This window comes from Arachis stenosperma, chromosome 9, assembly GCF_014773155.1.
Source record: "Arachis stenosperma cultivar V10309 chromosome 9, arast.V10309.gnm1.PFL2, whole genome shotgun sequence".
NCBI lineage: Eukaryota > Viridiplantae > Streptophyta > Magnoliopsida > Fabales > Fabaceae > Arachis > Arachis stenosperma.
The window spans coordinates 145,987,422-146,008,896 of NC_080385.1; the positions used below are offsets into that span (position 1 = coordinate 145,987,422).

The 21,475-nt window shown below is 40.8% G+C and overlaps 4 protein-coding genes across 6 annotated transcripts; all 4 read left to right on the top strand.

Annotated features, from left to right (window-relative positions):
- Positions 1–297: 297 nt before the first annotated feature.
- Positions 298–8,605, top strand: LOC130947890 (pentatricopeptide repeat-containing protein At3g23020). 3 transcript variants are annotated; one of them, XR_009072853.1, is made up of 3 exons: positions 298–725; positions 1,937–2,471; positions 4,817–5,572. XR_009072853.1 is itself a non-coding variant. In XM_057876603.1 (3 exons), exon 3 carries the CDS (start codon positions 5,957–5,959, stop codon positions 8,489–8,491), a length of 2,535 nt encoding a protein of 844 aa, XP_057732586.1. In that variant the 5' UTR covers positions 298–725; positions 1,937–2,471; positions 5,955–5,956; the 3' UTR covers positions 8,492–8,605. The 3 variants fall into 3 exon arrangements, 2 of the variants coding, with proteins under 2 accessions (XP_057732586.1, XP_057732587.1); XM_057876603.1 differs by lacking the exon at positions 4,817–5,572 and adding an exon at positions 5,955–8,605; XM_057876604.1 differs by lacking the exons at positions 298–725; positions 1,937–2,471; positions 4,817–5,572 and adding exons at positions 5,658–5,815; positions 5,955–8,605.
- A 782-nt stretch (positions 8,606–9,387) lies between these two features.
- LOC130947891 (pentatricopeptide repeat-containing protein At2g13600) lies at positions 9,388–14,134 on the top strand. The gene is made up of 3 exons (XM_057876605.1): positions 9,388–9,544; positions 9,818–13,697; positions 13,892–14,134. Exon 2 carries the CDS (start codon positions 9,932–9,934, stop codon positions 12,038–12,040), a length of 2,109 nt encoding a protein of 702 aa, XP_057732588.1. The 5' UTR covers positions 9,388–9,544; positions 9,818–9,931; the 3' UTR covers positions 12,041–13,697; positions 13,892–14,134.
- Positions 12,351–13,697, top strand: LOC130950030 (protein MITOFERRINLIKE 1, chloroplastic-like). The gene is made up of 5 exons (XM_057878597.1): positions 12,351–12,413; positions 12,731–12,906; positions 13,083–13,151; positions 13,458–13,524; positions 13,614–13,697. The coding sequence occupies exons 1-5, from the start codon at positions 12,351–12,353 to the stop codon at positions 13,695–13,697; spliced, it is 459 nt and encodes a 152-aa protein (XP_057734580.1).
- A 2,285-nt stretch (positions 14,135–16,419) lies between the features above and the next one.
- LOC130950031 (uncharacterized) lies at positions 16,420–17,277 on the top strand. The gene has a single exon (XM_057878598.1). The coding sequence runs from the start codon at positions 16,420–16,422 to the stop codon at positions 17,275–17,277; it is 858 nt and encodes a 285-aa protein (XP_057734581.1).
- Positions 17,278–21,475: the final 4,198 nt, after the last annotated feature.

Sequence of the window (21,475 nt, forward strand, 5' to 3'; positions counted from 1 at the left end):
AGCTGACGGGCTTGAGATATCCGGACCAGTTTCAAAATATTAAAAAAGGCAGTTTGACGTGTTTCGAAAACAGAACCGGACTGGCCAATTGATCCGGTTCAACCACGAACCAACAACATTAACGATCCGATCAGATATGTAAAACCGGTCATAAAAAACTGGTGAAAAAACCATCGAACCGGACAAAAAATCGGCTGGTTGGACGAACCGAACCCGGCCGGTTTACACAAACAGGGAAGCTCTTTCGTTTTTTTTTTCTTCTCCCTTTCTTTTTCTTTCATTCCGAAAGAAATCCCACAAACCCAACCACAAAACCCTAGCACCGTAAGCCTACACCACCGCCGCAAGGAGTGGCACACTGCCGCCGTCCGTCGCACTCAAAGTTCGCCATCCGTCATCTAGCTTCCATCGTGCTCCGATTCTTCAACCCCTGTTCTCTGTCACCGATCGCGGCTGCTTCCTCGAGCTCGGCGTCCGTCGTCTTTGTCTGCTCAGCCGCGCTTCCGTCGCCGTTTGTTTGCCGTTCACGTTCGCGTCTTCGTTCATCTGTCGTCTTCGTTCGTGTTCTTCGCCGTTCACGTTCACTCGGCGTTCACCGTTCGCGTTCACTCGCTGTTCACCGTTCGAGTTCGCGTTCGTCTGGAAGCCACGTTGCTCTGCTTCAAACTCTGCGACCAACCCGGGCGCTCCACCCAGCCGTCGAACTGCTCTCTTTTGTCGCCGCCGTGAGTTCCCTAAACCCGCCACCATACAATACACTCATACAACACCAATACTCTGCTTCAAACTCTGTAACTTCTGATTTCTATTACAATAAGTAATTATTTGATTTGGTAGTGCTTTGGATTTTTTCATAGACTGAATTAAAGTTACATAGTTATGTTCTCTTCTCTATCACATTGAAATTAAGCTTTGAATTCTCTTATTTCGTTATAATTTTACCACACTCAACATGTTTGATGAAATGCTTTAACTATATTTCTGGTTGGTTTTATAATTTCTAGCTTTTAGAAACTTAGTAAATTGATTGCATGTGAAATTAGAATAATTGGATCATAGTAATTAGGAAATTTTAGCTGCATAAATAGCATCTTTGCAGAAAACATATTAGCATGATGATTCCACTTGCATTAGTGTTCTTCTGGTAAATTTTAACTGTTATTGTGAACTTGTTAATTTGCTAATTGTTCTTGTGTTCTTCTGCTACTTTTAATTTTTTGTTGTTGTGATTTTCTGTTCTTGAACTTGTTAAGTTGATAATTTGCTAAATTGTTGGGCTGCTGTTGTTTTAATTTGCCAAATTGTTAGGTTGCTGCGACTTAATTTGTTGGATTTTCTATTTAGGTTTTGTTCTTGTTTATTTGCTAAATTGTTGTTGTGTATTTATTGTTTATTTGCTGGATATTGGTGAACATTGACTTTTGAGATTATTTACTATGCAGGTTTAGTGCCATCACTGTTTTGGAATGTTTTATAATGTACTAATGTTTGTTGCTGTTTTGTAATTGCTGGTTGTAGGTTTAGTGTGATTATTGGTTAATGTTTTGTAATGTTTGGTGCTGAATGCACCTTCATTTGGTGAAGCCTTTCTAGCACTAGTCCACTACCAACTTTTTTATTAATAATGTTATCAAATTTATTTATCCAAGTACTATGTTTATTTTTCAGTTGGATTTATGATAATTCATTTGATATTCTTCTTATTCTTGTCAGATATTTCTTTTAACATTTTGTGTATTGATGAGGAATTGTACTTGCTTGGTATCATACTTTCATCTGGCAATTTTGCATAAAAAAGGAAAATCCTAAAAGAGTAGTTCACCACTCCATTGGAAAAACTTCATATTACCTTATACCCCCAACTTAATACTTGCATATTTATAATTTATTTATTATTTTATTCTAAAACGGTTTTTTTGGTTGAACCATTGGTTAGACCGATTGGACCAGTAAACCAATGAACCAATGACTACAGCGGTTTGATGACCGGTCCGGTTCTCAGAACCTTGTTTCGGAACCCACACCACGCCCAGCTATCTCACTCTCACTTTCACTCTCGAAAACGGCACTCACCTCAGCTCACCTCGGTTCACCGCCACCGCACGCTCGCCGCTGTCACCGCCGTCGCCGCGCCTCTGGCCCGATCCTCCGCATCGTGTGCTCGCGAATTGTGTCTCGCCTCTCTCCTCCGACTGTGCTGTGTGCCTGGAAGCTCGCGTCTCGCCGCGCCTCCGCCGGTGAGTGCTCGAGCTGTGCTTCCTGCAGCCGTGCAGCTTATCGTCGTCGTCCGCCATCACTGCACCCAACGCCTGGTGTGCTCCACTGCTCGCGTCTTGCCTCTCTTCCTGCTGTGAAGCTGTGCTTCCTGGTGAGTGCTCGCGTCTTGCCCCGCCTCTGTCCCACCCTCGCCTCTCTTCCGTGGTTGTTGCTGCCTGAACTGCTGCTTGACGTCCACCTTCTGTGAACAACAGGTGAACATTTATGTTTTTTTTCCAGGTTGATTCATTGATGTTATTGCTATGAATTTTATTGTTGATTGGTTTAGGATGCTGTTTAGAAATGAATATGACAGTGATTGAATTGAAGAAAGGTTGAATTTTATTGTTGATTGGTTTATTGCTGTGATGAATTTTATTATTAATTTTTTGCTGATTATGAATAGGGTTTAATTGTTGAATATGCAGTGGTTATGTTAATTGTTGAATTGGTTTATGAATCGGTTTTACTAATTATGAATTTTGTTGATTGTTGCTGTTGTAAAGATGCTAGTTGGTTTTGCTAATAGTTACTTAGTTGATTGATTTTTTTTTATGGGATTTTAAGATGGCTTCATCAGAAACACCATCATCCCAAGAACAAGGATCAACTCCTGATACAACAATTGTAACCCAAAAAAATAACAATAGAGGAAAAACTGATCCTGCACGGGGCCATTGTAAACAAGTAGTTGAATCTGGGGAAAACATTCTGTAAATAAGACTGGGTTAACTAGTTTAACTCATAACCCATCGGTTGAACCAAAGACTTAGTGATCCAGTAGTCTGACCAGTTCGATCACCGGGTTGGTTCTGACTATACACAAAATATACTAATTCAATATCTCTTTAGTCTCTGTCCATGTTTCATTTGTTCAAACATAATTTTGTGTTTGTGTCCCTGTCGTCTCAGTGTCCGGTGCCTAAGGTTGTGTTTGGTTGTTGTCTCAACATAACAGAGACATACACATAAATACACAAAAGTACATAGACACAAAAAGACACTTAATTTTACATCTTGTTTGGTACCTTAGACAAAACAGATCACACTTTTCATACTTATACTAAAATGTCAATTTTACCCTCATCATTTCAGCAGCAGCACCACCACTACCACCACTTCTACCTTTCTCACTCTTCTTTCAGAGTTATCAAAAACTACCACCATCTTCAAATCAAATCCAGAACATAGTTTTTGATTGCGGATGGCGGCTCATGGCAGTGAGCCAAAAATCCGCCATAAAATAATGGCGGATGGCGTTGCGGAAAATGGTGGAAATGGCGGATTACCTAAAAATTGTATATATATGTACAAAAAAAACATGCAGAAAAATTGCAAAAATAATCAACTATAAAATCTAATCTATATAATCATTTTTCTAGTCATAAGACATCCAATTAATGCAGCAAATATAATAGAAAATTCAGCAAATAAACATAAGACATATAAACATAAGACATAGAACATAAAAGCTAAAAACTTAAAAGAAAGACCAAAGCTATTGTCTCATCATGTCTTTAAACTAAAGAATGATGAAATAAACTATCTAAATTCTAGCTCTCATCAACTTGGTTCCCCCTTTGGAGCTGTAGGTTGTTTCCTTTTTCTATTTTGTTGTCTTCTAGTATTTGCCGTAGGCTCATTTCCCCCCATTGCTTCAATTCTACTGGAACGGACAGCAGCTGCAGGATGAGCAGAAGCAGTGCCAGCAGCATGACTAGCAGAGGCAGAGACAGGGGCAGGGACAGGGGCAGGGGTATTAGAATCAGGGGCTGGTCTGCAAGTTGACATAGTGAACTAAACTGAATGGGAAAAAATTGGAGGAAGAGAGGTTTATGAGGGAAGAGAAGGAGACGAACTGAACGAACGAAGAAAAAAAAGGGAATGTATGTAACTACGAACCAGAAAGAGAGGGAACTGTGGTGATGAGCGGCGGCAACCACCAGCGGCGACGGGGGGCGACCACCAGCGACAATGGGCGGCGACGGGCAGCAGCGATGATCAGCGCCGACGGCAGGCACATAGAAGAGAGAACAGAGACGGAGAGCCGTTTTTGACGTGAATAAGAGAGGAAGAGAAGTTTTTGAATAACAGAGGCTAATTAGGGTTACAGGTATCACTTAGGGTTTCTTAAATTACCCAATTACCCCCAATTTTTTTTCAAAAAATCCGAAAAACCCCGCCATTTCCGCCATTTCAATGGCGTTTCGCCATGGCGCCACCGCAATTGCGGCCGCCTTTTCATCTGCCGTGAAAACCACGTTGCGGTGGCCTTTGTATGGCGGCGAGGCCAAATTCCGCCATGGCGCCGCCATAACCGATATTTTAAAACACTGATCAAGAATTAACAAAAACCCAAATCCAAACTAAATTCAATATTATAAAATCAACAAAAAGAAATTTCAATCTCATCCCAAATGAAAAAAAAATACACAAATTCAAATTAAATTCAATATGTATAAAATCAACAAAAACTTTTCAATCTTATCTCAAATAAAAAAAATACAGATTTAATTTTTTTAATAAAAAATCAAAATAAAAAATTCAAACAAATGTAAAGTGAATCAGGAGGCAGAAGAAGGCAGAAAAGACCACATCAGAGCACAAGGATGAGATGCGCACTACAGGTTGAGGGAAGGAGGACTGGAGGAGACAACGAAGATGCACAGAGAGAAAGAGAGGCAGACGTGATGTGGAAGGAAGACGAAGCAGATGCATACGGTATAGATCTACCTCTGGTGGCATCGAGTCCTCTTCTTTGTTGCCATAGATCTGTGGTGGTTCCTTGGCGCTGAATTAGTGGGTGTTCCCATCATCGCGAAGATCTTAAAGAGGACAAGAACTACAGAGACGCATGAGAGAGGGCGAAGTAGAGGGGACGTTCTCCTTGGAGAAGACGAACAGCAAGAGAGAGGTTGGAGGGTAGCGGCGGCGATGCCTGAAGCGAGTGGCGGTAGAAAGCAGAGAAAGACCTGCGAGAGAGAAGATGCTGAAGAAAGGCTGGAGGAGAAATTAGATGGAAGATGAAAGGGGCATGGTTGGAATTATTGAAATATTAAGGGATAAAGTTGTAACTGTGTCCTTCACAAAATACATGTTTTTTACGGGTGATTGTGTGTAACCATGTCCTTCATAATTTTGTCTCTCAGGAAACAAACGTTAGACATGTACCATAGTATCCATGTCTTGATGGACATGTACAGCAAAACAAAAGCAATCTAAACAAACGCAGCCGTTTAGACAAAAATCTCCCCCACAGTCGCACATTCTCACAAATCACTGAAAAGTGAATACTGAACAAAATAACAGAGCTACATTCACTCACGGTCTCTCCACTTCTTGGTGCTATACTCAGTGACTCCCCCCCCCCCCCCCCCCCCCCCCCCCCCACCCCCCCCAATTGCCATTCTTCTTTGTGGGCTGTGGCTTTGTCTCCGCCTTCGCGGTTCTTCTGTCACCGGTCCACCACAGTTCACCGCCTATGATTGCCGTCATCCACCCACACATCAATATTCGGTTCTGCTCTCACTACGCCGTCAACCCACTCATCCACTCACAGGTAAACGTAGATTACAATTTGTTCAACAATTGTTGAATCTGTTGTGCTTACTCCATCAGTTAATTGATGCTTTAGTTCTTACTTTGCCAGCACCAGCCTTACACCTTTCACCATTGTGTTCTTTTTTCTCTGTTTGCAGCAATGTTCATGAAGCTGCAACTATTATACACCACCAACCTCTGTTTCCATGGACCCATCTTTCCAAACTCAAACGCTGTTTTGGTTTCTCCACCAGAGAAAGCTGAAAAAGTTCCTCATAGAAGCAATAATGGCAGCAAAGGAACCACCTTTGTCAAGCGCTATTCTCCAGGACGTGTGAATCGCGAGACCCAGTTGAGGAAACAAGGTTTGGAGAAGAATTCCAATGATGGGGCTCTCGAAAAGAGAAAAATATGCGATGAGCTGAGTGGTAGTGGTGGTGGGAATTTGAAGGGGCACACCAAGTGTTCAACGAAATGGGCTTCTTATGGTGGATGTATCCCTGACATTCTGGATGCTTTGGATACTTTCCGGGATGTGGGTGAGGCATTGAGTCCGTGGGAGGAGAGGATCAACAACAAGGAGAGGAGCATAATCTTGAAGGAGCAACGGAGGTGGGACAGAGCATTAGAGATTTTCAAGTGGTTCAAGGAGAATGGCCATGAATTGAATGTGATTCACTACAACATCATGATTAGGACCCTTGGCAAGGCGCTGAAGTGGAGCCGTGTGGAGATTTTGTGGAATGAGATGAATGCGAGGGGGATCACAGCAACGAATTCTACTTATGGAACTTTGATTGATGTATATAGCAAAGGTGGGCTAAAAGAGGACGCACTTTTTTGGCTTGAGAGGATGCTTGGTCAAGGAATGGAACCTGATGAGGTCACTATGGTAACTGTAGTCCAATTATACAAGAAGGCGGGAGAGTTTCGGAAAGCTGAAGAGTTTTTCAAGAAATGGTCCTTAGGTAAACCTTTGAGGCCAAATAATAAGAATGCAGTGGCTGCACCGGAAACAGAGAGGGTGGCATATTCTAATGCTTCTTTGAGCTCACATACCTATAATGCCTTGATTGACACATACGGAAAGTCTGGCCGGCTTAAAGAAGCATCAGAAACTTTTGTTAAGATGCTTAAACAAGGCATAGCACCAACCATTGTGACATTCAATACAATGATTCACATTTGTGGAAACCATGGACAACTAGAGGAAGTAAGCTTACTCCTGCGAAAAATGGAAGAACTTCGATGCTCACCTAACACAAGGACGTACAATATTCTTGTCTCCATCCATGCCAAACATAATGATATAACTGGTGCAACGAAATATTTCAAAAGGATGAAGGAGGCTTGCCTTGAGCCAGATCGTGTGAGTTATCGTACCCTCTTATATGCATACTCAATAAGGAAAATGGTTCATGAAGCTGAAGAGCTTATATCAGATATGGATAAGAGGGGCCTTGAAATAGATGAATTCACCCAATCTGCGTTGACTAGGATGTACATAGAAGCAGGAATGCTTGAAAGGTCCATGTTTTGGTTTTGGAGGTTTCATCTCGCTGGCAATATGATATCCGAGTGTTATGCTGCCAACATTGATGCATATGGAGAGCATGGACATACTTTAGAAGCCGAGGAAGTCTTCATTCAATCCCAAGAAAGGAAGAGTCCAAGTGTTCTTGAGTTTAATGTGATGATTAAAGCTTATGGCATAGGGAAACGCTATGATAAAGCATGTGAATTGTTTGATAGCATGCAGAGACATGGGGTAGTTGCAGACACATGCAGCTATAGCTCTCTCATACATATTTTAGTCACTGCCGACAAGCCGCAGATTGCTAAGTCATATCTGAAAAAAATGCAGGAGGCAGGATTAGTGAGAAATTGCGTCCAATATAGTGCTGTGATTTCCAGCTTTGCAAAACTAGGGCAATTGGAAATGGCAGATGATACATATAAGGAAATGATTAGGTACGGTGTGCAGCCAGACGTCATAATTTATGGGGTGTTGATCAATGCTTTTGTTGATGTTGGAAGGGTTAAAGAAGCCATTGCTTATGCCGATGAAATGAAAAGAGTCGGGTTGCCAGGAAATACTGTCATTTACAATTCTTTGATCAAGTTGTACACAAAAGTTGGCAACCTAAAACAAGCAGAAGAAACATTCAAGTTGCTTCAATCATCAGAAGGAGGTGCTGCTGTATGGTCTTGTAATTGTATGATTGATCTTTATGCTAAGCAATCTATGATCGACCAAGCGAAGGGGATATTCGAGACATTGAAGAGAAAGAGAGCTGCAAACGAATTCACATTTGCAATGATGCTAAGTTTGTACAAGAAACTTGAGAGGCTTGATGAAGCCATTGAAATTGCAATGCAGATGAGAAAATTGCAGCTCTTGAAGGATCCGAAAAGTTACAATAGTGTGCTTGATCTGTATATCATTGCTGGGAGAGCCAAGGATACGATAGATACCTTCAGGGAAATGGTAAGAGCTGCCATTAAACCTGATGATTGTAGTTTTAGATCACTTGGAAATCTTTTGGTGAGATATGGAGTGTCAAGGGAAAGTGTTAGAAAATATGAAATGTTGATGAAAAAGGATCCTTCCCATGGTCTTCAGGCATGGACTTCAGCACTTTCAAGTGTTCTTGAAGTAGATGATGATTCTGATTCTGATTGTGATAGTGAATAGATATGTCATCTGCAAAGACCTTGATAGATTTTGCAGAATTTTGTTTACTTAAATCATATCATCATATCATGTATATAAACCAGCTAGCTAGGTATGAAATATAATATTGGAATTCTTGGTGTAGCTTGATTGCCGACCCCACTTAGTGGGACAAGGCTTTGTTGTTGTTTGTTGGTGTAGCTTGATTGGTTTTGCTGCATATTATGTCATATCATGTATATAAACCAGCTAGCTAGGTATGAAATATAATATTGGAATTCTTGGTGTAGCTTGATTGGTTTTGCTGCATATTATGTTGTATAACATTAAATTTGAGTGCTGTAAAAATGTAAAATCATTTTGCTTTTAAGAAATGGGTCATAGGATTTCTTTGTATTTAGAGGAAAAGGCTCGCTATTTATTTTCAGTTGCTGACCTAATTTGCTTGTTGAAAATATCACAAGAATCAGAAAAAAATCACAATGTGAGTAATGTAAACACCAAGAAAGGTAGCACCAAAATTTAAGAGGAGATCCTCTCAATCGTTATCACATCTTTTCGCGGTTGCTTTCTTGTCCCCAGCTCCATCAAGAATGATGGCATCATCTTTAGACATTGTCAATCTCCTTGATCATTAAGAACTTTAGTTGTCAAAATTTAAAATTCAACTACCGTTACAACATTTAAATTAAAAGTTCATAATTTTAAGAGGAAAACCCCACCCCAATCCTTAACCATTTTACGAATTTCCATTCTGTCTCTCATCAATTAGAAAATGACATTGCGGCTCCTAATTACTAACTCTGTCAGACTTTCAGCCCCCTCCGTTAATGTTTCCATTCTAACTGTTTGCTTTTCTTGAAATGTGTCAAGATTAAAGAATGCTTATGAGTAGCTATTATGTGTCCAAAGTCTTAGTTTTTTTCAAAAGGCATTACATTAAATAATGCATAACGCCTCAAATTACAAAACATGTATTCATAGAAAGTTAGAAACTTTTACCAAGAATATGATTTAAGGGTAATTCTTGTTCTAGACTTTGCTAATATGTACCTCCCTCGGTGGCAATAAATGGTGGGCGTAATATAGATGACTTTGTATTTCTGTTTGTTGTGTATATATTTGATGTCCGCAAAGTTTGACATGTATATGTCTTTGTGGTAATAGGCTGATAGTTGCTGATGAATTAGATTACCCAATAACCAAAGACAGGGATGTGCTCCGTGACCATTTCATGCTTACCACTTTCCCATTTTCTAGTTGTATATTAATAGGTAAATTGCTTACAAGATGTAAACTTGTTTCTGACTCTATTTTTGTTCTTGTCTTGTGAACTTGGTTACAAAGTACGGAGCTTTATTTGAAGGAAGAAAGAGGAGGGTGCAAGTGCCACAGGTTCGGATAATAGGACCCCCTTTGCCAAAATAAAGGTCTTTGTGGAAGGTTCTCGAATGGGCAGAGATGGGTTGGGCCAGAAAGTTGGTGGGTGACGCCGATTTCCTTGACTCTACTCCCTTCGCGAAGCTATTAGACTCGTGCGTTCGATCAAAGTTCGTTAATGACGTGCGTCGCATTCATGCTCGAATTACTAAGTCGCAGTTTTCGTCGGAGATCTTCATTCTGAACAAGCTCATAGATGCTTATGGAAAATGCGGTTGTTTGGAGGACGCGCGCAAAGTGTTTGACCATATGCCCCAGAGGAACACTTTCAGTTGGAATGCAATTTTAAGCGCGTTGGCGAAGCCCGGTTGTCTTGATGAGGCTTTGAACATGTTTAACTCAATGCCGCAACCTGACCAGTGCTCGTGGAATGCTATGGTGTCAGGTTTTTCCCAACACGGTTGCTTCCAGGAAGCTTTGAGATTCTTTGTTGGCATGCACCGTGAGAATTTTGTGCTTAATGAGTACTCATTTGGGAGTGCGCTAAGTGCTTGTGCAGGGTTAACTGATTTGAATTTGGGGATTCAAATCCACGCTTTGATGTCAAAGAATCATTACTCATCAGATGTTTATATGGATTCTGCTCTTGTTGATATGTACTCTAAGTGTGGGGTTGTGGCCTCTGCTCAGAGAGCTTTTGATGGCATGAGCACAAGGAACATTGTTTCTTGGAACAGCTTGATTACATGCTATGAGCAAAATGGTCCTGTTGAAAAAGCTCTAGAGGTTTTTGTAAGAATGATGAATAGTGGGATTGAACCTGATGAAGTTACTCTAGCCAGTGTAGTAAGTGCTTGTGCAAGCTTGTCAGCAATTAGGGAAGGATTGCAAATTCATGCTCGTGTTATGAAACAGGACAAATTCCGGAGTGATCTTGTGTTAAACAATGCATTGGTTGATATGTATGCAAAGTGCAAGAAAGTGAATGAAGCTAGAGCGGTTTTTGATAGGATGCCATTTAGGGATGTGGTGTCTGAAACCTCTATGGTTAGTGGATATGCAAGGGTGGCAAGCGTGAAAGCGGCGAGGCTGATGTTTTCTACCATGATGGAGAGGAATGTGGTGTCCTGGAATGCCCTTATAGCGGGTTATACACAAAATGGAGAGAATGAGGAGGCTGTTAAACTTTTTCTCCTCCTCAAGAGGGAATCGATTTGGCCAACTCATTACACCTTTGGGAACCTGCTCAATGCATGTGCAAATCTTTCTGATCTGAAGCTTGGCAGACAGGCTCATACTCACATTTTGAAGCACGGATTTTGGTTCAAGTGCGTAGATGAATCTGATATTTTTGTCGGAAATTCTCTCGTTGACATGTACATGAAATGTGGATTGGTTGAAGAAGGATGCCTAGTTTTTGAACATATGATGGAAAGGGATAATGTTTCATGGAATGCGATGATAGTCGGATATGCACAAAATGGTTATGGTATAGAGGCCCTTGAAATTTTCAAGAAAATGCTGGTATCAGGAGAAAAACCAGATCATGTAACTATGATTGGGGTTCTATCTGCATGTAGCCATGCAGGACTTGTTGAAGAAGGACGTCATTACTTCCATTCAATGAGGATTGAGTTTGGTTTAGCACCATTAAAGGACCATTATACATGCATGGTTGACTTGCTCGGTCGGGCTGGTTGCCTTGATGAAGCGATAAAATTGATAGAAGAAATGCCAATGCAGCCTGATTCTGTTGTCTGGGGATCTTTACTTGGGGCCTGCAAGGTTCATCGAAACATTTCATTAGGAAAATATGTGGCGGGAAAGCTCATAGAAATCGATCCCTTGAACTCTGGACCTTATGTTTTACTTTCAAATATATATGCTGAACTTGGTAGATGGAAAGATGTGGTGAGGATCAGGAAACAGATGAGGCAACGGGGAGTGATTAAGCAACCTGGTTGCAGTTGGATTGAAATTCAGAGTTGCATGAATGTTTTCATGGTGAAAGATAAACGTCACCCTCGAAGGAAGGACATCTATTTAGTTCTGAAAATTCTTACAGAACAGATGAAGCAAGATGGCTACGTGCCAGAAGTTGATGAAGAGATGTGTGAGGAAGAAAGTGATTCTGAACTTTTAAACTTGCATTGTGAAATGGAAATGCCAGTAGAGGCTGCACTTGGATAGAGTATGAAATTTCTTATGGCAAATGCTTTCTGGCATCCTTCACTTCGGACATTAAACCTTTTCTCTTTCTTGAAATCAGGGTATGGGCCAGAAACTCAGGATCAGGATCCTCCAAAACTTTTTTCAAAGCCAAGTTAAATGTACAGCTATTAAGCTAAAGCTGTAGGGCCTTAACCATAATTTTTAGTTTGTTGGTACTATTTGATTCCCCATCCATCATAAAGAACTTGTATTATCCATTGATTTTGATCATGTTATGTTTGCTTGCCAGAACAATGAGCAAAAGAAAGTTTTGAAGGGCCTTTACAGAATGGACACATCCTTTGTACGTGACTACATGTATATCATTTGGCACTTTGCCATTACCATTCAGGTATTTTAGAACTACGATAAAAAATATTTTCTCAGTTTCTTACTTTCTCTGAATGTAGAGTTGTAAATCAGACTTACTGAACAAGCATGGTAAAAGCTCTTCAGTTGTAGAATCATCCTATTTTTGCTATTTGTAAGAACAATGCTATTTAACTAGAGAATCGGACAATTTGTATTTTATAAAAGAATTACCAGGGAAGAAGGAATCTAAATGATGAAGAGAGCGACGGGGGTTTGAATTGATTAAGTAATCATCAAAAACATAAAGTTAATACAACTCTGGCACTGACCAGACGTATATACATATTTTATAAACAGCTGTTTGAAGAGAAATCCATGTTAATGAGTGAGTGGTGGTTATTATCTGCAAGAGTATTATCTTTCTCTCATTGTGTGGGTGGTGGTTCTGCAAGTATTGCCACCTCTTTCATTCTCACTCCTAATGAACGAATTAAGCAGCAGATGCAAGTTGGGTGTCATTATCGCAGCCGTTGGTATGCCTCAGCCCTTTTTATCATCTGTACTTGTCATCACTTCTTGATCTGATTGAGGATGCCTTGGCTTTTTGTGTTTTATGAATCTATTCAGTCATTGCAATCTATATTCACTGTTAAAAAAGATATATTGTATTGATTTTATGTTTCCTTGCGTATGAATATAATCTATGCAGGGATGCTTTGGTTGAAATATTCAGAAATGGTGGTTTTCCATCCATTTATGCAGGTTGGGGAGCTATACTGTGACGAAATGTTCCACATTCAATTATCAAGGTTAATAATAGGCATTTCAACTTTCATTACATGTTCTCTGTAGTATCAGGTGTCAGGAGTTGGTGGTTTGCTATTCTCTATATTTGTTGCCAACTTTGACCCTGGACATTTTCATGTCTTAATATGAGTGTAGAGGAAGCTTCGTATGATTGTTGATTTTTCATTTCTAACCTCTGCTGTTAATATTCTTCTGCAATCGCTTTTCTGAGTTCTTTGGGATATGGTTTTGTACTTTTGTTTATGGCTATTTTCTGTGAACAGTTATAGTTTTATAGATATGAAAGGTTGAAAAAAGTGATGCCATCTTTGTCATCTACTATTCAACCTAACGCATTTCAGACTGTAAGTTCGTGTGTTACTTGTGCTTTCATAGTCTTTATTTTGTCTCACTAAGATGCATGTGTTTATGATCATTTTACAAAATTTTGTAGTTAATCTGTGGAGGATTAGCTGGATCTACTGCTGCTTTGTTCACAACTCCTTTTGATGTGATCAAAACAAGACTGCAGACATAGGTTTGTAATAGAAAACCCTCCATTTTATTAATTCTTGTTGCTACTTTGAAGTGCACTATCAGCAAAACTGGCAAAACTGATGATATAAATTGAACTGGTGCTGCCACATAATTATTGAAAATAAACCTTAAGATCTAAACACTTGGTGTCGCTCTTTGTCATAGCATGAATTATTTATTTATTTATTTTTGTAGAAATAAAAGCAGAGTTGGTGGTGCTTGAACGGAGATAGATTACTGGAGAAAAGGTTAATGGTGCATCAACTGTATATTTTAATACATGCAGTATGCGGTGGCTTGGCTTGGTGGACCCGAAGGTGCACAAATATAGTACGAGGAAAATTTTGTATTCATGTGTTCAACTAAATGTGTGTTTGGATTAAAGTTTGTAAATAGAAAATTGTATAAAATTGATTTGTTAAATTGATTTTAATTAAAAGTGAGTTGATATTAAAGTGGTTTATGTTTGATAATTTTTATATCAAAATGGATTATAGTAAACTAAATGTTTGGATTATAGCATTCAAAAATCACCTTTAGATGAAAAATTGTTGAAAAAGATATAAATTTAAATAATTATTTTATATTATTTCATAATTTTATTTTAAATATTTAAATAAATTTTAATACTTTTTTCCTAGTATTTTCGGTATTCTTTAGTGTTCTGAGTCCTTCGTAATACAAAGCAGAAAAAAAGTATTCTATACAAAAAAAGAAATAATAATAGTGGTAAAAAAATTCATAAATAAAAAATAATAATATTGTTACGATGGATAATTGGAGAGTAATGAATTGGGCCTGTTTGGTTGGCTCGAATATCAGGAGGAGGTGGTCTCTAACTTGGTTTCCGTTTGGGAGTCGCCTTTCGACTTGTGTGTGTGATGGAATGAGGGGTGATACCTGTAAAGACACTCCAATGCCTAAGTCAGCAAAGGGTTTAGTAGGTTTGGAGAGTATTGGAACTTAGTGATACCTAAGGGGTGTCAGTGTATTTATAGTGGTGAACTAATAATCACCATTGGAGTAGTTCCATCTTTTAAGAAGGATAACCGTCCCTCTATTTTAGGGTAGTTGAGATATGGTTTCTGAAAGTGGGTTGAGAGATTTTAGGGGCAGTTACTTATTTGAATAAGTGTTATCTGCCAGTTATCCTTCGATCCCGACTTCTTTGGAGTGGAGTCTGTATTCGATCCGACCTCTTATAAGGAGGTCGGTGGGTAGCGAAGGCCAATCCTTGGATTGGGCCTTTTTGAACAGTGCCCATACTCGAGTCTGATTTCTTTCACTTATGAGTTGGATTCGAGTATTTGAACTGGGGCTTATAGCCAACGTGATGTAGAAACCGGCGTGATTTTTGAAACCGATGTGATTCAAAATTTTCAACAGTCGCATCTAATCAAACGTCACGTCTATTATGGGTTTTGCATTTAAACATGGGAGCAGTTACATTGGTAACGGCGCGTTTCTTTAATGATTGCGTCGATTTACCATTTTGTCCTTGACGTGTTTATAAATATTTTTTCCTCTCTTTTCTCTGTCTTCTTTCGTCTTTTGAAACTCTTCGCCTAGAATCCTTATTTTTTCTAAAGAGAAAAATTTCTTAGCCTTCATAGAGGGCTGCTGTTTCTACTTCCATTTGCGTTTATCAACAAAGGTTAGTCTTTCCTTTCTCCTCTTTATTATTTAATGCTTTATTCTGCAAATTAGAGGGGATTTTGTGTGTTCATAGTGAGCATGTTTGTAGGCCTAGTAACTCTATTTTTTCGAGGGACTGTCTTGGCCTTTTAGAGACCCTGTTTTTGATCTTTTTCCCCCTTTTCTTTGTAGGTCTCGTTGCCTTTTTCACCTACTTCCTTTTTTGTTGGAAAAGATGTCTTCTTCCGTTCCTGAGTTTCAATCACGGTGGGTAGATGACACTGTACTTAAGGAGAGTCCCTTAGTGGATACTGACAACCTCACCGTCCTTCGTACTCACCATAGAATTTGTGATTCTGATGACGACGAGCCTAAGTATGAGTTGATAGCCCCGGGTCCTGAAGACCGGGTTTGTTTTGGGAAGGTTGTTGATGCTGACCCTCATTTTTTTTATGTATGATTGTTTCTTTACCTGCCTGGATGTTCTTCTGCCTTTTTCTGACTTTGAAGTGAGCGTGCTGTCCTATTGCCGAGTTGCTCCCACCCAGCTTCACCCCACTCTTGGAGTTTCATGAAAATTTATCAACTTGTTAGCCGAGAATTAGATTTTCCGACTTCTTTAAAGATTTTCTTTTATCTTTTTCATATGACCAAGCCCTTCATTGGGCAGAATAATAAGCAGCCGTGGATCTCTTTCCGGGCCATTCAAGGTCGGAAAGTCTTCTCCATTTTTGACGATTCCTTCCATGACTTTAAAAACTTTTTCTTTAAAGTTCAAGCGGTAGAGGGTCACCATCCCTTTTTTCTTGATGAGAACTCCAACCCCCAATTTCCTCTCTATTGGTTAGAGACTTCTCCTGTGGAAAAGTATGGTCTGGAGAATCTGGATGAAATAGAAGAGGCTGTCGTGGGTTTTTTCCGAGATGCTTGGGGGAGGGTCCCTAATTTAGATACAAATAAGTTTCTTTTGGCCTCTCCAAGTTTTGTACGGACCCAACTAGGTAGTTTTTCTTTGTTGTAGATTAGCTTCCGACTTGTTTGTGATATTCTTCCGACCTGTAGACTAATTAATTTTCTTCTTTTCAGAGATGGTGAAGAAAGGTTCCAGCGCCTCCTACCAGAAGGTTCAGGATTCCAAGAGAAGGTCTCGGGCTTGGGTTGATACTGCAAGGGCTGCCGGCGCTCCACTTCCTCCTCCTCCTCCTCCTCCTCCTCCTCCTCTTCCTCCTCGTCCTCCTCGTCCTCCTCCTCCTCCTCGTGATCTGAGGACCTCTTCTCATCCCATTGTGGTAACTTCTGCCTCTGCTTCTTCTCTTCCTCCCCCCGCACGACCTTCCCCCGAACCCGAGAAGAAGAAGCGCAAGACTTCAGAGTCTGGCTCTTCTTTTTCTGGGGAAGCTAATTTCGATGGTCCCAAATTCGTTCGAAATCACATCTTCCCCCATACTCGAATTAGTATGGATGATGCTTCCGTTCGAAACCATCTTAATATCATGGTTCAGGGGAGTGTTCGGGCAGCCGGGATATGCACGAGACTTCTTGATATTTTGGACAAAACTCCCCTTAGCTCTTTGGGCTCTACCCAAAAGGTTGAAGAGTTGGAGGGAAGAATTGTCCTTTATCAAGCAGAGGAGAAGAGGCTTCAGGAGGAGGTTGCAGGGCTGAAGGTGGAGCAGAACCGATTTCAGGAGAGGGAGAAGAAGTTAATGGCTCAGTGCGCTATGGTAGAGGGCCTAAAGGAGAAGGCGAAGCAGAACTATGTCAGGGTCTTCTCTGAAAATATTAACCTTCAGTGGGAGTTGGAGAAAGGTCGAGAGGCTTATCAGGATTTGGAGGACTCCGTGACAGAGAGTTCGGAGGAGGCCTGGAGGATTTCAAAGAGCAGGTCGGAGTTATCGCTCCTGAACTGGACCTTTCCCCTTTTGATCCTGATAAGATTGTTGTGAATGGGGCTATTGTTTCTCCTCACCGACCTGAGACGGATTCTGAGCTGAAGACCCGTGGTCAAAGACTTATAGAATCTCCTCTTCGTGAGGATCAACAAGAGGGATCTCAGCCGACATCTTCAGATGCTCCGACCCCTGTTGCCGAGAGACTGCTCTGTCCTCCCCTGCCGCTGATCCGACCTCTCTTCCTATTGGTGATTCCCATCCTTTCCCTAATTGATTTGAGCTATTTGAGACCCGGCTTGTGGGCCTTTTTTTGAACAATTTTATTTTTGTTGTTGCTTGTGGTGGTTCCATGACTCATTTGGCCTCTTACGGCCGTTAACAAAAAATGCGCTTAATTTTTGCCCCTTTTTTGGATAAGGGTTTTATGATATATTTGGTGTGTGCATGATTTCTGCAATTTTTTCTTAGGTTTTTTATAGGAAACCCCTTTGATCTTTTTGTTTTGGAAAAATCTTTTATTTTGGCAGGCTGTGTTTTGTCTGGGTTATTTGGATTTTTCAAAGACTCGAGACAGCTTATGCCTTTATTTTTGATGGATTTCCTTTATCTCTTTTTCGTATTCCTCATAAATTCAAATTTTCTTATTTGAATTGTTCATAACTTAGGTTATTTTTGCGATGCATTTCAATTCTTCTCAGTTTCTTCGACTTGTTGGTCGTAACATTTCTGAGTTATCATGATCTGCTTTTATAACCTCTTTACTCCGACTTGTACCTCGTCATTTCATCCTGACGACCACTTAGGTCGGTCATGGGATTTTTATATTTTGTCGAGTTTAAGTCGGCGCGTTTTGTAGGAAAATGACAATAACTAATGGAATTTACAAAGAGATATAGAAAAAGATCTTTATTTATTGATGAAGGTACTTTTTGCTACTAAGGGTTAAAAATTATTGCCCCTTAGTCTCCACTTTGATGCCTCGTTAAAACCCCCTTCAGGAAAATCCTTCTTTTTGGGAAAAAACCATGAGGCCGGGAAAAAGAGTACACCAGGGAGTGGAGTTCGCTTTTAACTATAGTACATTTTCATATTACAAACATGCCATGACCTTGGTAGCTTGGTACCGTTCAAGTCAGTTACCTTGTAGTACCCCTTTCCTAAGACTTCACCTATCTTATATGGCCCTTTCCAATTATCAGCAAGTTTTCCCTCCCCAGACTTGTTAACTCCAATGTCATTTCTGATTAAGACCATGTCGTCTGGAGTGAAACTTCTCCGAATGACTTTCTTGTTGTATATATGTTCGTCATGCTTTGCTTCAACGCTACTTCCCTTATCTGAGCTTGCTCTCAGACTTCAAGGAGTAGCTTGAGCTCTTCTTTGTGCCCTTGTATGTTGCCAACCTCGTTGTAGAAGTTCACCATTGGACTTTGCCCATTGATTTCTACTGGTATTATGGCTTCTATGCCATAAGCAAGTCGGGAGGGTGTTTCTCCTGTGGCAGACTAAGGTGTGGTCCTATATGCCCAAAGCACTTGAGGGAGTTCTTCGGCCCATGCTCCCTTTGCATCTTGCAACCTTTTCTTCAACTCAGCCAGTATGACTTTGTTAGCTGCCTCAGCCTGCCCGTTTGCTTGCGGGTGTTCTATCGAGGTGAACTGATGCTTGATCTTCATACTGGATACTAGATTTCTGAAGGTGGAGTCGATGAACTGAGTTCTATTATTAGTGGTAATGGAGTGGGGGACTTCATACCTTGTGATAATGTTCTTGTAGAGGAACTTCCGACTTCTCTGGGCGGTGATGGTGGCCAATGGTTCTGCTTCGATCCATTTCGTGAAGTAGTCTACTCCTACTATTAGGTACTTTACTTGTCCAGGCGCTTGGGAAAAGGGTCCCAATAGGCCCAATTCCCATTTTGCAAAAGGCCATGGAGAAGTTATGTTAATGAGCTCCTCGGGAGGAGCGACATGAAAGTTTGCATACATTTGGCATGGCTGACACTTCTTCACGAACTCAATCGAATCTTTCTGCAAGGTCGGCCAGTAGAACCCGGCTCGGATGACTTTCTTAGCCAACGACCTTGCTCCGAGATGATTTTCGCAGATACAATTGTAGACCTCCTCCAGTACTTCCGTCATCCTTGAGGTCGGGACACACTTCAATAGTGGTGTGGATATTCCTCTTTTATGGAGGATATTTTTCACCAAGATGTAGTTCTGTGCTTCCCTTCAAATTTTCTTGGCCTCTTTTTCATCTTTGGGTAGGATGTCAAATTTCATATATTCGATTAGTGGGTTTATCCACCCGAGGTCCAATCCAGATACTTCAAGGATGTCTTCTCTGCCCTCTATTTTTGTAACTGAGGGTTCTTGGAGAGTTTCTTGGATCAGGCTTCTATTATTCCCTCCTGGCTTGGTACTTGCTAGTTTGGAGAGGGCATCTGCTTTGCTGTTGAGATCTCGAGTTATGTGTTTGACCTCAGTCTCTGCAAAACGCTTAAGATACTCCAAAGTTTTGTCTAAATACTTCTTCATATTGGGGTCTTTAGCCTGATACTTTCCATTTATTTGGGAGGTCATCACCTGAGAGTCGCTGAATACGGCTACTTTGGTCGCTCTGACTTCCTCAGCCAGTTTTAACCCTGCAATCAAGGCTTCATATTCTGCCTGATTGTTAGAAGCTGGAAATTCAAATTTGAGGGAGACTTCTACTTGGGTTCCCTCTTGGTTGACTAATATTATGCCTATACCACTTTCGAATTTGTTGGAGGATCTGTCCGCGTATAGCTCCCATGTAGTGGAGGCTTCCTCTTGATCCCCTGCATATTCTGCCACAAAGTTGATGAGACACTGGGCTTTAATTGCTGTCCGAGTTTCGTACTTAAGGTCGAACTCGGATAGCTCTATGGCCCATTGAACCATTCTACCCGCAATATCTATTTTCTGAAGGATTTTCTTCATGGGTTGGTTCGTTCGAACTCTTATTGTGTGGGCTTGAATATAAGGCCGTAGCCTTCGAGAGACTACAATCAAGGCGTGTGCAAATTTCTTAAGTTTGTGGTACCTTAATTCAGGGCCTTGTAGAACTTTGCTGGTGAAGTATACAAGATGCTTCCCGATCTCGTCTTCCCATATTAGAGCTGATGCTACAGCTTTGTCGGCTACGGACAAATACAGGACGAGTTCTTTCCCGACTTTGGGTCGGGTCAGAATGGGAGGTTGGTTTAAAAACCTTTTGAACTCCTAGAATGCTTCTTCGCACTCAGGAGTCCATTCGAACTGGCATCCTTTTCTTAGTAGAGAAAAGAGTGGTAAGGATCTTAACGCTGATCCTGCCAAGAACCTAGAGAGAGCTGCAAGTCGGCCATTCAACTGCTGGACCTCCCTTAAGTAAGTCAGACTTTTCATTTCTAGGACTTCTTTGCACTTGTCGGGGTTGACTTTAATCCCCCTTTGTGTTAGCATAAATCTCAAAAATTTTCCTGTCTCCACCGCAAAGGTGCACTTTGCGGGATTCAACCTCATCCCATGCATCCTAATGGTGTTGAAGACTTGCGAGATGACAGTTAAGAGGTCGGTCTCATCCTTGGTTTTTACTAACATGTCGTCTACATAGACTTCCATTAGACTCCCAAGGTGAGGTGCAAACACCTTATTCATCAACCTTTGATATGTGGCTCATGTATTTTTTAACCCAAAAGGCATGACCACATAGCAATAGTTTGCTCTTAGCGTGATGAAAGATTTCTTTTCTTGATCCGACTTATACATCAAAATTTGATTATATCCCGAGTATGTGTCCATGAACGACAAGTATTGATATCCCGAACTGAAGTCTACTAAGGTATCAATGTTTGAAAGTGGATATAGGTCTTTGGGACACGCCTTGTTTAGGTCAGTGTAATCGACGCACATTCTCCATTTGCTGTTTTGCTTTTTGACTAGCACCACATTTGCCAGCCACGCCGGATATTTAACCTCTTTGATGAAGACGGCTTCTAGGAGGGCTTGTACTTGCTCTTCTACCACTTGGGCCCGTTCAGGTCCGAGCGTCTGTCTCCTTTGCTGAACAGGTCGCGATCCGGGGTATACTGAAAATTTATGCGACATGAGTTCAGGATCTATCCCTGGCATGTCAGAGGCTTTCCAGGCAAAGAGGCCGGCATTCTCTTGTAGGAGCCTTATAAGCTTCTGCTTCAAATCTTCTTTCAGATTGGCTCATATGTTGGTATTTTTCCTTCCTCTTATCC